Genomic DNA, 12,500 nt, shown 5'->3' with positions numbered 1-12,500 from the left:
AACTTTTTGAGAGACAAAATATCGCATCATATTTATAATACCGAAATCTCCGCATTCTCAACTCTTACCTAATATATTCAACTGTCTACATGCGTCTGGATTTCTTCACAAATTATTATTCCTTAACCAAGTATGCAGGACGGGATTTTGTTCAACTAATGAAAGGTCAAAAGGAAGTGGCTATGCATTGGGCAGCATCTAGATTTATCTAAGCAACTCCTTCTCATATTGAATGTTAACCACAATTTAACACACACGCACGCGCAGGATTTAATCTAAATAATGGTCATATACATTACGTTTAAGCAGCATGCTTTTTACCTAATTCGTGCATTCTTTGATTCTAAAATAGTATACTTTATTATAATCAATGTTTACCTCGGTACCTCATCTATCGTTACACGCAATATCCCATTTCAATCTATCCCATCTCTGACTACCAAGCGTTGGTCTTTCCGGGTGTGACATACCTTGAGCACACTGGGTATCAAACGCTTTCCTTGATCCGAAAAATATACACAGAAGCACTGAAACCAAAACAAAGAAACACTTCGACGGCGTTATCGACGGAATGAGTAGGCCTACATGAGACCCGCATCAGCTGATCGAGGCCTCGCACGCCCGCTCCTCATGGCCGGGCACCAACCTGTCGCGATGGAGGACTTGGCTTTCCGGAGGCCCTGGAAGAGAGAGGCTTTAGCTCCCGCCAGACTCCCGAGGAGTGCTAGCTTCGAGTCCTGGACACTCTGGATACTCGAGAGGAAGTCCTGGCCGTTGTCCCCGGAATCGGTGTAGTCGAAGTCGTAGTCGTCTGGCGTTGGCGGGAAGAGTTTGAGAACCGCTTTATTTGGGGAGTTCGGACGCGGGATTACCGTCGTGGGAAACAGTACAGACCCAGGTTGAAAATCTTGCATCTTATGAAGTTGAAGACTCACTGCTTTTAGGGTTATTATTAGCACTATCATTTATTTATCTATTTATCTTTGATAATGTGCGCGGTTAGTGTTGATTTTCTGCTTAAACTGCGCGAGAAAGATCATGCCATTTTGCGCGCGCGGTTTAAGCGAGTTTGTTTAGCTAATAGAAAAAATCCTCATTATGCAGGCACTATATTACATACAACTGATTTTTCAACCTGGGTTCAGACTCATGAGATAAAGACGACGACTTTCTAAGATCAGGCAAATTGAATTATGGTATACTTATTTCCTATATCCATGCATTAACAATAAACGTGCCATTCCAACATTCCTAAAATCTCTATGGGCAAGATATCTCACCTGTTCCGGTGGGGAAATTTGTACCGGGGGCGGGCGCTGTGGGCGGGTTGTACAGGCCTGTGGGTGTTTCGACCTCAGGCTGTCCCACGGGTGACGCTACAGGGGGCAAGTAGTCGGTTTCAGGCTGAATAGGGGTAGGCAGGGGCACTGGGGTAGGCTCGATTGGAAGGGGTGTCTGGAAAGATGAACACACGTGTTAGGAAACAGGATGCGCGTGTCAAGTTATTTTTGTTTACCCTAAAATCAGCATCCGAAACATAGAAAACGAACTCGTGTTTGGGGAATACGTTTTCTTTAGTGCAGTCAGGCATACTTCTTTTACAATTCATACACCTTTTCCCTTTCTACCTTTCTGTAAGTCTCTCTGTCCCTTTCCATCACTCTCTCATTCGTTCTAGCTCGCCCCTCTGTATTTTTTCTCTCTTGCGTAGGTTCCTGTAGAATTTCCTGTAAACGTTACCCAATGATCCAAAGGAATTTACTGACCAGATCATCTGCTTATGGACATATGTGCTTAAGGTCACGTATATCTCCTCCATTCTCCCTTTTTCTCTCTTTCTTTCTCCCTTTCTCTCTCTCTCTCTCTCTCTCTCTCTCTCTCTCCTCTCTCTCTCTTTCTCCCTCACACACGCCCTCTCTCTCTTTCTTTCTCTCTCTCTCTCCCTCACCCCCCTCTCTCTTTCTCTCGCTTTTCTCTCTGTCTCTCTCTCTCTCTGTCTCTCTCTCTCTCTCTCTCTCTCTCTCTCTCTCTCTCTCTCTCTCTCTCTCTCTCTCTCTCTCTCTCTCTCTCTCTCTCTCTCTCTCTCCTCTCTCTCTCTCTCCCTCTCTCTCTCTCCTCTCTCTCTCTCTCTCTCTCTCTCTCTCTCTCTCTCTCTCTCTCTCTCTCTCTCTCTCTCTCTCTCTCTCTCTCTCTCTCTCTCTCTCTCTCTCTCTCTCTCTCTCTCTCTCTCTCTCTCTCTCTCTCTCTCTCTCTCTCTCTCTCTCTCTCTCTCTCTCTCTCTCTCCCTCCCTCCCTCCCTCCTTCTCCCCCTCCCTCCCTCTCCCCCTCCCTCCCTCCCTCCCTCCCTCTCCCCCTCCCTCCCTTCCTCTCTCTCTATCTCTCTAGTTCCAGCTCTCCAATTAACTCACCTGGACCGGCGGCAGGTAGCTTAGAGGCGGGGGAACGTCATCTTGCACGGGGCTAGAGAGGGGAAGGCCAAAGCTGCTTCCTCTGTGGGGAAATAGATGGTCAAGATTGGTTAAGAATATTGAAAGAACGGAGGAGAGTTAAGGGAATTTGAGATTTGGTAAGATGATTAAGCAATAGTGATGATGGTGGAGGTAATATAGTGGTCGTTCTGAGATCATTTAGCGTGGTTTTCTGTTATCGGAATCCTTGCGAATATCAAAGAAAACCTATTTGGGGAGTAACTATAAGAAAACAGATGCACCGCAAACTCCAGTAACATTTGAAATCATCTTTACTTCACTTTACTCTTGGGTGAGAGTATAAACATATTTCCATATTTCCTTTTGTTGTTGTTGTTTTTTTCTTTCAAGAGTACATAAATATCTCCTTCTTTTGTTTCAACTTACCCAGCTGGAGGGTCGAGAGTCTGGCCGAGCTGGTCTCTCGTGATGACCTCGATGTTTCCCAGCTTCTCTGCCGACGCCGTCAGCGCCGCCGTCAGCACTAGGAGCGTCCACGACCTCATCCTGGGGAGGGGAAGGATAAGTAAGGGTGAGGTTGGAAGGATGAAAAAGAGGGACAGAGTGGCAGGAGTAATTTTTTAAAATGAATAGACAAAGAGACATGCACAATAGGCGCACACACACACGTGCTCGTGTTGCATGTGCACTGTACAACTTGGCATTTGAAATGGAAAATGGCTAATAACTCTAGGCCTATTCATCTCCTTCATTGCATTGTGTGACGCCTGTGACTGTGACTTTAGCCTCTATTTCAATCTCCGGCCATCCTCAGCCATTTGTAGGAATACAGGGCCTAAAAAGGAACCTAAACACCGTTTCCGATAGCAAATTATCCCGCGCTGACCTTGGCCGCCAGTTGATGTTCTGAATACATCCTCTGTTATTTCGAAAACCAGCTTGTATGGTTTCAGGCGGGGATGATACCAACTCAACCGCAGACTGATATTCCGACAGAAGCTGATCGTCGTCGAATCCAACCATATAGTTAGAAAAAATAAAATCCACACCTATATCTTAATTACCTTTGAACATAAATTCCTAGGCTTATATCCCACGAAACAAGTTTGTTTTTTTTAGTGACGAAACGCAGTTGGCAACCATGATTCCTTGGCAGACCAGCGGGCGCGGGAAAACCCACTCGGCGGCCATTAGGGTTCGAGACGGCTAAAAGTGACCGCTGATTTTATAGACTGACTTCGCATCTGCTTCGTGCAAACCTCTGTTTAAGGCCGTAATTTAAGCCTGTGTGAACGAAAATAATTAGGGGGTAGGTTGAGGTGAATGGCATCGAAGCAATCAGTTAGATAGCGCAGTGATAAGATATTTTCGAGCGGATCGAAAATGGCGGATCCAAATCGCAAAAATATATATGCATTGCGAAAATCGTTTCTCCTTCCTAAACCGACGTTTCTTGATAATCAAATGAAAGGCGTCATTATCTAGGAAAGAAAGAGATAAAAAACGAGAAAAGAACATCCCGAAGAATACCGAATGAATAGATGAATAAATTTAGATAACCTCTAGAGCTTGCGAAGCGCTAAATTTAGCATATACTGCTATCTAGCGGTTTGGGCGGTCCATTAGTCACCTCTCCGCGGACTTCCTTAACAAAAGTCAGCTGTCAGTGATAACTGATAACTGTGATTGGACGGCCTCTTTGGGCTTTTCTCTCTCTTTCTCTCTCTCTCTCTCTCGCTCTCTTTCTCCCTCTGTCTGTCTGCCTTTCTTGTCTAATCTGTCTATTATTCTCTCTCTCTCTCTCTCTCTCTCTCTCTCTCTCTCTCTCTCTCTCTCTCTCTCTCTCTCTCTCTCTTTCCTCTTTCTCTCTCTCTCTCTCTCTCTCTCTCTCTCTCTCTCTCTCTCTCTCTCTCTCTCTCTCTCTCTCTCTCTCTCTCTCTCTTTTTCTCTCTCTCTCTCTTTCTCCCTCTGTCTGTCTGCCTTTCTTGTCTAATCTGTCTATTAGTCTCTCCCTCCCTCCCACTCTCTCTCTCTCTCTCTCTCTCTCTCTCTCTCTCTCTCTCTCTCTCTCTCTCTCTCTCTCTCTCTCTCTCTCTCTCTCTCTTTCTCCTCTCTCTCTCTCTCTCTCTCTCTCTCTCTCTCTCTCTCTCTCTCTCTCTCTCTCTCTCTCTCTCTCTCTCTCTCTCTCTCTCTCTCTCTCTCTCTCTCTCTCTCTCTCTCTCTCTTCTCTCTCTCTCTCTCTCTCTCTCTCTCTCTCTCTCTCTCTCTCTCTCTCTCTCCCTCTCCCTCTCCCTCTTCCTCTCTCTCTCTGTCTGTCTGTCTGCCTTGTCTAATCTGTCTATTAGTCTCTCTCTCTCTCTTGCTCCCTCTCTCTCTCTCTCTCTCTCTCTCTCTCTCTCTCTCTCTCTCTCTCTCTCTCTCTCTATATATATATATATATATATATATATATATATAGATATAGATATAGATATATATATATATATATATATATATATATATTGACACACACATTTATCTCTCTCTCTCTCTCTCTCTCTCTCTCTCTCTCTCTCTCTCTCTCTCTCTCTCTCTCTCTCTCTCTCTCTCTCTATCTCTCTCTCTTTCTCTTTTCTTTCTTTCTCTCTCTCTCTCTCTCTCTCTCTCTCTCTCTCTCTCTTTCTATCTCTATCTCTCTCTCTCTCATTGTTAATTATCGTCATTTTTTTCTTTTCGTATTATTATGTTGGCGGCACCACTACCACCACCCAAAACATCATCATCATTAGTATTCAATTCATCACGGTATGTCAAGCAAAACACTTAACGATCATCGCGTAGATATCACACATTATCAACATTAACAGGTAAATCACGAAAAATATCAATTACACCTTTATTATTTCATACACTAATAGTATTTTTTTTTTTTATCTTGTGAGGCATATCTGTAGACAAAAAACTGTATATAACCTATTAATTATTTGGTGATGACGCTTTTGGTAGGATTTTCCTTATATAATTTACTGTTAGTTCTGATATTGAGATCAACTAGTAATAGTTGCAGTAATGATATAGTCGCAGTGATAATAGATTTTATTAGTAGTAATAGTAATATTAGTAGTAATAGTTATAGTAGTAGTAATTGTAATAGTAGTAATAATAGTAATAACAGGAATAGCAGTAGTAATAGTAATAGCAGTAGTAATAGTAATAGTAATATTAGTAGTAATAGCAATAGTAGTAGTAATAGTAATAGTAATTGTAGTAGTAATAATAATAACAGCAATAGTAGTAGTAATAGTAATGTTAGTAGTAATAGTAATATTAGTAGTAATAATAATGTTAGTAGTAATGGTAGTATTAGTAGTAATAGTAATAGTAGTAGTAATATTAATAACAGTAATAGTAATAGTAGTAGTAATAGTAATAGTAATGTTAGTAGTAATAGTAATGTTAGTAGTAATGGTAGTATTAGTAGTAGTAGTAACAGTAGTAGTAATATTAATAACAGTAATAGTAGTAGTAATAATAATAGTAATGTTAGTAGTAATAGTAATGTTAGTAGTAATAGTAATACTAGTAGTAATAGTAATAACAGTATTAGTAGTAGTAATAGTAATGATAATTGTAGTAGTAATAGTAATAACAGTAATATTAGTAGTAATAGTAAAAGTTGTAGTAATAATAGTAGTAATAGTAATAGTAGTAGTAATAGTAGTAGTGATGTATTAGCAGTTGTAAGAACAACCGCAGCAACAACGATAATGGGGCTGATAAGAATGATAATAATAATAGTGATAATGATGATAATGATAATAATAACAAGAATGATAATAATAGTGATAATAATAATGATAATAACAATGGTAATAATTTTTATAATGATGATAGCGATAACAGTAATAATGATAATGATGATAATGATGATAATAACAATATCGGTAATGATATCGACGATAATAACAGTGAGAATAATAATGATGATAATATCCTAATAATGATAATAATGATAATAACAACAGAATAACGTAAATGATTATGATAATGATTATGATAATTATAATGACAATAATTATAATAACGATAATAATAATATTCATAATAATAATGGTGATAGTGATAATAATGATAACAATGATAATGATAATAATAAAGGTAATAATGACCTTAGTAATGACAATGGTAATGATCATAATGATAATGATGATAGTAATGATGATGAAATGATAATGATAATAATGATAATAATGATAACTATAATAATAATAATAATGAAAATAACAATAATGATGATGATGATGGTGATAATAATAATAATGATAATGATAATAATAATAATAATAATAATAATAATAATGATAATAATGATAGTAATAATAATCATAATAATGATAATAACGATAATAATAATGATAATAACAATGATGATAATGTTCATTATAATAATAATGGTAATAATGTTAACAATGATAAGGATGATAATACTATTGATAAAGAAAATAATAATAATAATAATAGTAATAATAATAATGAAAATAATAATAATAGTAATAATAACAATAATAACAATGATAATGATAGTAATTATAACACTAATATCATTATTATAGTTATTATCATTATCATCATCATCATTATTATTATTAGTGATAACAAACAAGAGCAACAATAATAGCAAAAACAGCTGGACTCATAATAATGATAATGATGATAATAAAATTGATATTGGCAATAAGAATAATGACAGTGATAAGAATAATAATGATAATAGAGATAATGATGGCGATGATAACATGATTATAGTAATGATAATGTTTATGATAAATAATCTAATGAGAATAGTAATTATTCATAAAAATAATACTATCTACCATAAGTAAAATATTCATAATAATCATGATATTTACAAAGATTATGATAACAATAATGATGATAATAATACTAAAAATGATAATGATAATAGTAATAATAGTAATGATAATAATAATAATAATAATAATAATAATAATAATGATAGTAATCATAATAAAAATAATGATAATAATAATAACAATAAGGATAATAATAATAATAATAATAATAATAATAATAATAATAATAATAATAATAATAATAATAATAATAATGATAATAATAATAATAATAATAATAATGATAATAATAATAAATGACAATAATGATGATAATGATAATGCTTGTACTAATAAAGATAATGATAATAATGATAATAACGATAATTACAGTGACAATGATAATGGTGGTAATAATGATGATGATGATAATGATAATAACAATGATAATAGTGATAATGATGATGATAACTACAACGGTAATGATAACAATAATAAAAGAATAATAATCATAGTAACAATGTTAATGATTTACTAATAATGATAATCATAGTTACAATAATAACCAGAACATCACTGACAGCAGTTATGACTATGACAATGATGACTATGGCACTAAGTAATGATGACACTAATAACAAAGCTATAAAAATGTTAACAACATCTCAATAGTATTCATGATAACAACGGTAGTAACCATTATCTAATGTTGACGATGACAGTGATAATAATAATGCTGGTCACAATAACTATGATAGATATAACAATTAAAAAAAGGATTAAAAAGGTAATGGTAACAGTGATTTTAGAAACGATAACGATGATGATAATAATGATGGATTTAGTAACAAGGATAAAGATGTAAGGAAGAAAAAGGTGATGGTAACAGTGATTTTAGAAACGATAACGATAATAATAAAGATGGATTTAGTAACATAAGGATGAAGTTGTAAAGGAAGAATAAAAACAGACGAAGGGATAATAACAGCAAACTTCCTGCGTTCCTGAAACTGTCCCATTACAAGAAGGACTTCCTGTTGGCCACTCCTCCCCCCCCCCCCCCCGTCTCGAGAAAAGGACAAGGAGGTGATTAATCCCCCTGTTCCTATGATGTTTATGCCGATGTTTAGTATTCCTCTCGACGGGGTTCTCGAGGGCTTGGTCCGAGCGAGAACCAGGGGCGCGAACGAGAACCAGGGACGCGAAAGAGAACCCCAGGGGAAGGGAGTGTACGCGAACCGCAGAACTGGTTCGCCTTCGGGAATTCCAGAGGGGTTGGGTTCTCTTTGGGGGGGGGGGGGCGTACAAGGAGGCGGAGGGGGGGAGGGGGTGATGCGAAGAGGGGAGGTGAAGGTTATGTGCCATTCTGATTTTGTGTGTGTGTGATTGTGTGTACGTGTGTGTGTGTGTGTGTGTGTGTGTGTGTGTGTGTGTGTGTGATTGTGTGTTAGTGTGTGTATTTGTGCGATCGTGTATATTTGTTTTTGTTTATGTATGTGTGTGGATATATATACACACCGTTCACATATACAATCCTTCCCGTATTTCTCTTTATATTTTTCCAAACTGAAAACGTTTGTAAAATCTATTACTGGAATTACATCATTTTACTTTTCACATGCTATCTCCTGTTTATTATTATCATTATTATTGACATTATTGTTACTTTTATTATCATTATTATTATCATTATTATTATTATTATTATCATTATTATTATTATTATTATCATTATTATTGTTATTATCATCATCATCATTACTATTGACATTATTATTATTATTATTATTATTATTATTATTATCATTACTATTATCATTATTATTATTATTATTATTATTATTATTATTACTATTATTATCATTATTATCATTAACTAGAAGCAGACACGCCTTTAGGATCTGAAGTTATTCAAACGCCATAACGCATGACCAGAATATTGTCTTGTTGAATCACTTTAATCCAAATTTGTTGCAACATATAATAACTCCCTGGAGAATTCGAGACTAGTTACTGATTTTCTAAATAATGAAATAATCTCTCTAAAAATCTATTTAATCACAATTAAGATTTTTTCCCCATATTCTCAGCGAAAAATAAAACTAAAATACGAGACGAGAAAGAATTCCCGACGTTTCTTTCACCTCTTGGAACGAAGAAGAAGAAAAAAAGAATAAATAAATAAAAATACACGAAGAGACAAATAGGAATGAAAATGGAGAAGCTGAAGAAGGAGAAGGGGCATAAGAGGAAGCGTAGAAAGAAGGAGGAAATGTAACTGGAAGGCCCTGAAGAGAAGGAGGAAGGGTGAGGAGAGCGAAAATGGAGAAGCTGGAGAAGAAGAAGGGGCATAAGAGGAAGCGTAGAAAGAAGGAGGAAATGTAACTGGAAGGCCCTGAAAAGAAGAAGGAAGGGTGAGGAGAGCGGAAAGGGACTGCGGTCTGTCCTGCGCAACCATTTAACATGTGGGTAACCGGTCTTAGAAAGTTCAAGGGCAGAGAGCAGCGCGTTCCTCTCCGGGTAGAGAAAGAGGGAGGGAGGGAGCGAGGAGAAAGAGAGAGGGAGGGAGGGAGGGAGGAGAAAGAGGAGGGAGGAAAAAGAGGTAGGAGGGGCGGAGGAGGAGGGAGGGAGGGAGGAGAAAGAGGAGGGAGGAGGAGAAAGAGGGAAAGGTGGGAGGGAGGAAGACTGAGGGAGGAGGAAGGAGTGAGGGAGGAGAAAGAGGAAGGTAGTAGGGAGGAGAAAGGGAGGGAGGGGGAAAGAGGAAGGTGGGAGGGAGGAGAAGAAGAGGAAGGGAGCGAGAGAGGGAGGAGAAAGACGGAGGGAGGGAGGGAAGAGAAAGAGGAAGGGAGGGAGGGAGAGAGGAGAAGAAAGAAGGGAGGAAGGAGATAAAAGAATCAATTCAAGGAGTGAGGGAAGAAGGGGACCGTATGGAAGGTACGCTGAGGAAGAGAGTACTTTTGTGAATCTTTTTTTTCTCTGCACAAACGTACAATTTCTTTTGGTGAGTAGAAACTATGGGTACTATCTGCCCGTAATGCTTATAAATACCGATTACTATATTCGGTGCAAGATACGATAATGGCAGAAGACAGAAGAAAGATGGCGGTCTCTGGCAATGAGAGAGAAACAAGTGAGCATCGGTTGCCGTTGCTGTTCTGTCTACTGAGTACCTGTTGGAGATTTTTTTATGCCTGAGGGAAGCAACCTTGCAAAGTCTGTATTTTCCGAGAAAATGAAGGATGGAACCCGGTCATTTTTTGAACTAAGACTGTACATTATAGCTCTTAGTCGTATTAGTAGTATGGCTTCGTCTGCGGAGTGTGTGTAATATACATATTTTCGTTTCATCCGCAGCGTTCACTCAGCGGCAATCAAGACCTGACATTCCACATTTCGTCACCACCAAGACAAAGGAAATATCAGAGTCCCTTGCTCTCTTCACGTGGGAACGAAGACCGCATTGTGGGGGAGGGAGAGAAAGAGAAGGAGAGAGAGAGAGAGAGAGAGAGAGGAGAGAGAGAGAGAGAGAGAGAGAGAGAGAGAGAGAGAGAGAGAGAGAGAGAGAGAGAGAGAGAGTGAGTGAGTGAGTGAGTGAGTAAGTGTGTGTATGTGCGTGTGTGTGTGTGTGTGTGTGTGTGTGTGTGTGTGTGTGTGTGAGAGAGAGAGAGAGAGAGAGAGAGAGAGAGAGAGAGAGAGAGAGAGAGAGAGAGAGAGAGAGAGAGAGAGAGAAGGAGAAAGAGAAAGCGTGAGATTGAGAGAGATAGAGAAAGAGAGAGAAAGAGAGAGAGAGATCTAGACGCTGATGTTAATGCATTATATTTGATTTCGTGAATGAATGATAAGGAAAAGATGATGGATTTATTGATTTGAAAGGAGGGGCGGGGGTGAAGGGGGAAAGAAGAGGGGAAAGGAAGTGAATTTTCGAGAAAAAAAAAGTGTCTGTAATTTCTCTACTTATATATTACTCTTTAGATCCTTGTTCTCATTCTATCAATCAATGGATTTGCATTATATGCTGATTCATTATCTCTTAAACTATCTATTTGCATATTTATCTATCAGTTTATTCACATACTCATCTATATGTTAGTTTACAGCATCTATTTCATACTGTGTGTATATTTATCATCATAAAAAACATGTATTTTGCACTCGCATGTCAACTTATTTTGATATATATTGGGATCTGAATGATGCGTAAGATTAAATTACATTATGGAAGACAGATGGCGCGCGTAGATAGACTGACAAAACAGTTGATAGCAATAACTGGCACATTTTAAATTTTTTTTTAGCCGATGAATTAACTGAATGTTAATGAAAAGGACCAATAAAGTAAATAACAGTGACGAAAAAATGCCTTCAGCGTTGCAATTGCGTACTATTAACCTTTCCCCTATTTTCATTCAGAACATTTCTATTGTTTACGTCGAACTCTCCAAATGGCTTTCTTTCCTCCATTTAACATGCACAGAAAAATTTAATAATCTAGATTCGTTCTCGCGCCGTATTGTGAAGCAAGAGTGAAGTGACCCTTGCTTCGAAGTGGCAGACGAGGCAGAGAGAGTTCACCTCCACAGCCTCCCTCGGGCGAGAGATCGAGACGCGAGAATCTGTCTGGGGATGCTACGCGCTCTTCGGGGGGAAGAAGGGGTGAGAGAGGGAGAGAGGGAGAGAGAGTGGGATAGAGAGAGAGAGAGTGAGAGAGAGAGAGAGAGAGGGGGATAGAGAGAGAGAGGGGGGGAGAGAGCCGAGAAGTTAGGCAGAGAGAGAGAGAGAGAGAGAGAGAGAGAGAGAGAGAGAGAGAAGAGAGAGGAGAGAGAGAGAGAGAGAGAGAGAGAGAGAGAGAGAGAAACGGAGAGAGAGAGAGAAGGAGAGAGAGAGAGAGAGAGAGAGAGAGAGAGAGAGAGAGAGAGAGAGAGAGAGAGAGAGAGAGAGAGAGAGAGAGAAAGAGATTCCAACAAATACGGAATCCCACATAGGAAAGTACGGAATAAATCAGGTAAGATTCCCACTTAAAATCGCCTAGTATCTAACATCAGACAAGAAACAGACATTCGCATAATTTCTTAGTTACTTAATTTTCTCTTACACATCCTATCCTTCTTTATCAATTTTCAACCATATGATAAAAACATTAATCAAAGTCGGTACCAATTTTCGTTCTTTCGCCCCTAAGGCTTAAGGTGAACAGGGGCGAGTGGTGGGCGAGGGCGTAGGGCGTTGGGCGTCGGGCCGA

The 12,500-nt window shown here is 38.4% G+C and overlaps 1 protein-coding gene across 1 annotated transcript in view; it reads right to left on the bottom strand.

Annotated features, from left to right (window-relative positions):
• The window catches only part of LOC113828565 (uncharacterized), a 24,694-nt gene that overhangs the window by 4,598 nt on the left and 7,596 nt on the right, over nucleotides 1–12,500 (bottom strand). Inside the window, exons 2-5 of the mRNA XM_027381568.2 lie at nucleotides 2,856–2,975; nucleotides 2,409–2,490; nucleotides 1,281–1,455; nucleotides 647–811 (exon numbers count right to left, since the gene is read on the bottom strand). Of these exons, the coding sequence (XP_027237369.1) occupies nucleotides 647–811; nucleotides 1,281–1,455; nucleotides 2,409–2,490; nucleotides 2,856–2,975 (542 nt within the window). The remainder of the gene's footprint in view (nucleotides 1–646; nucleotides 812–1,280; nucleotides 1,456–2,408; nucleotides 2,491–2,855; nucleotides 2,976–12,500) is intronic.

The sequence above is a fragment of the Penaeus vannamei genome, chromosome 37 (genome assembly GCF_042767895.1).
Source record: "Penaeus vannamei isolate JL-2024 chromosome 37, ASM4276789v1, whole genome shotgun sequence".
NCBI classification, from domain to species: Eukaryota; Metazoa; Arthropoda; class Malacostraca; order Decapoda; family Penaeidae; genus Penaeus; species Penaeus vannamei.
This window is presented reverse-complemented; position numbering and strand designations above follow the sequence as displayed.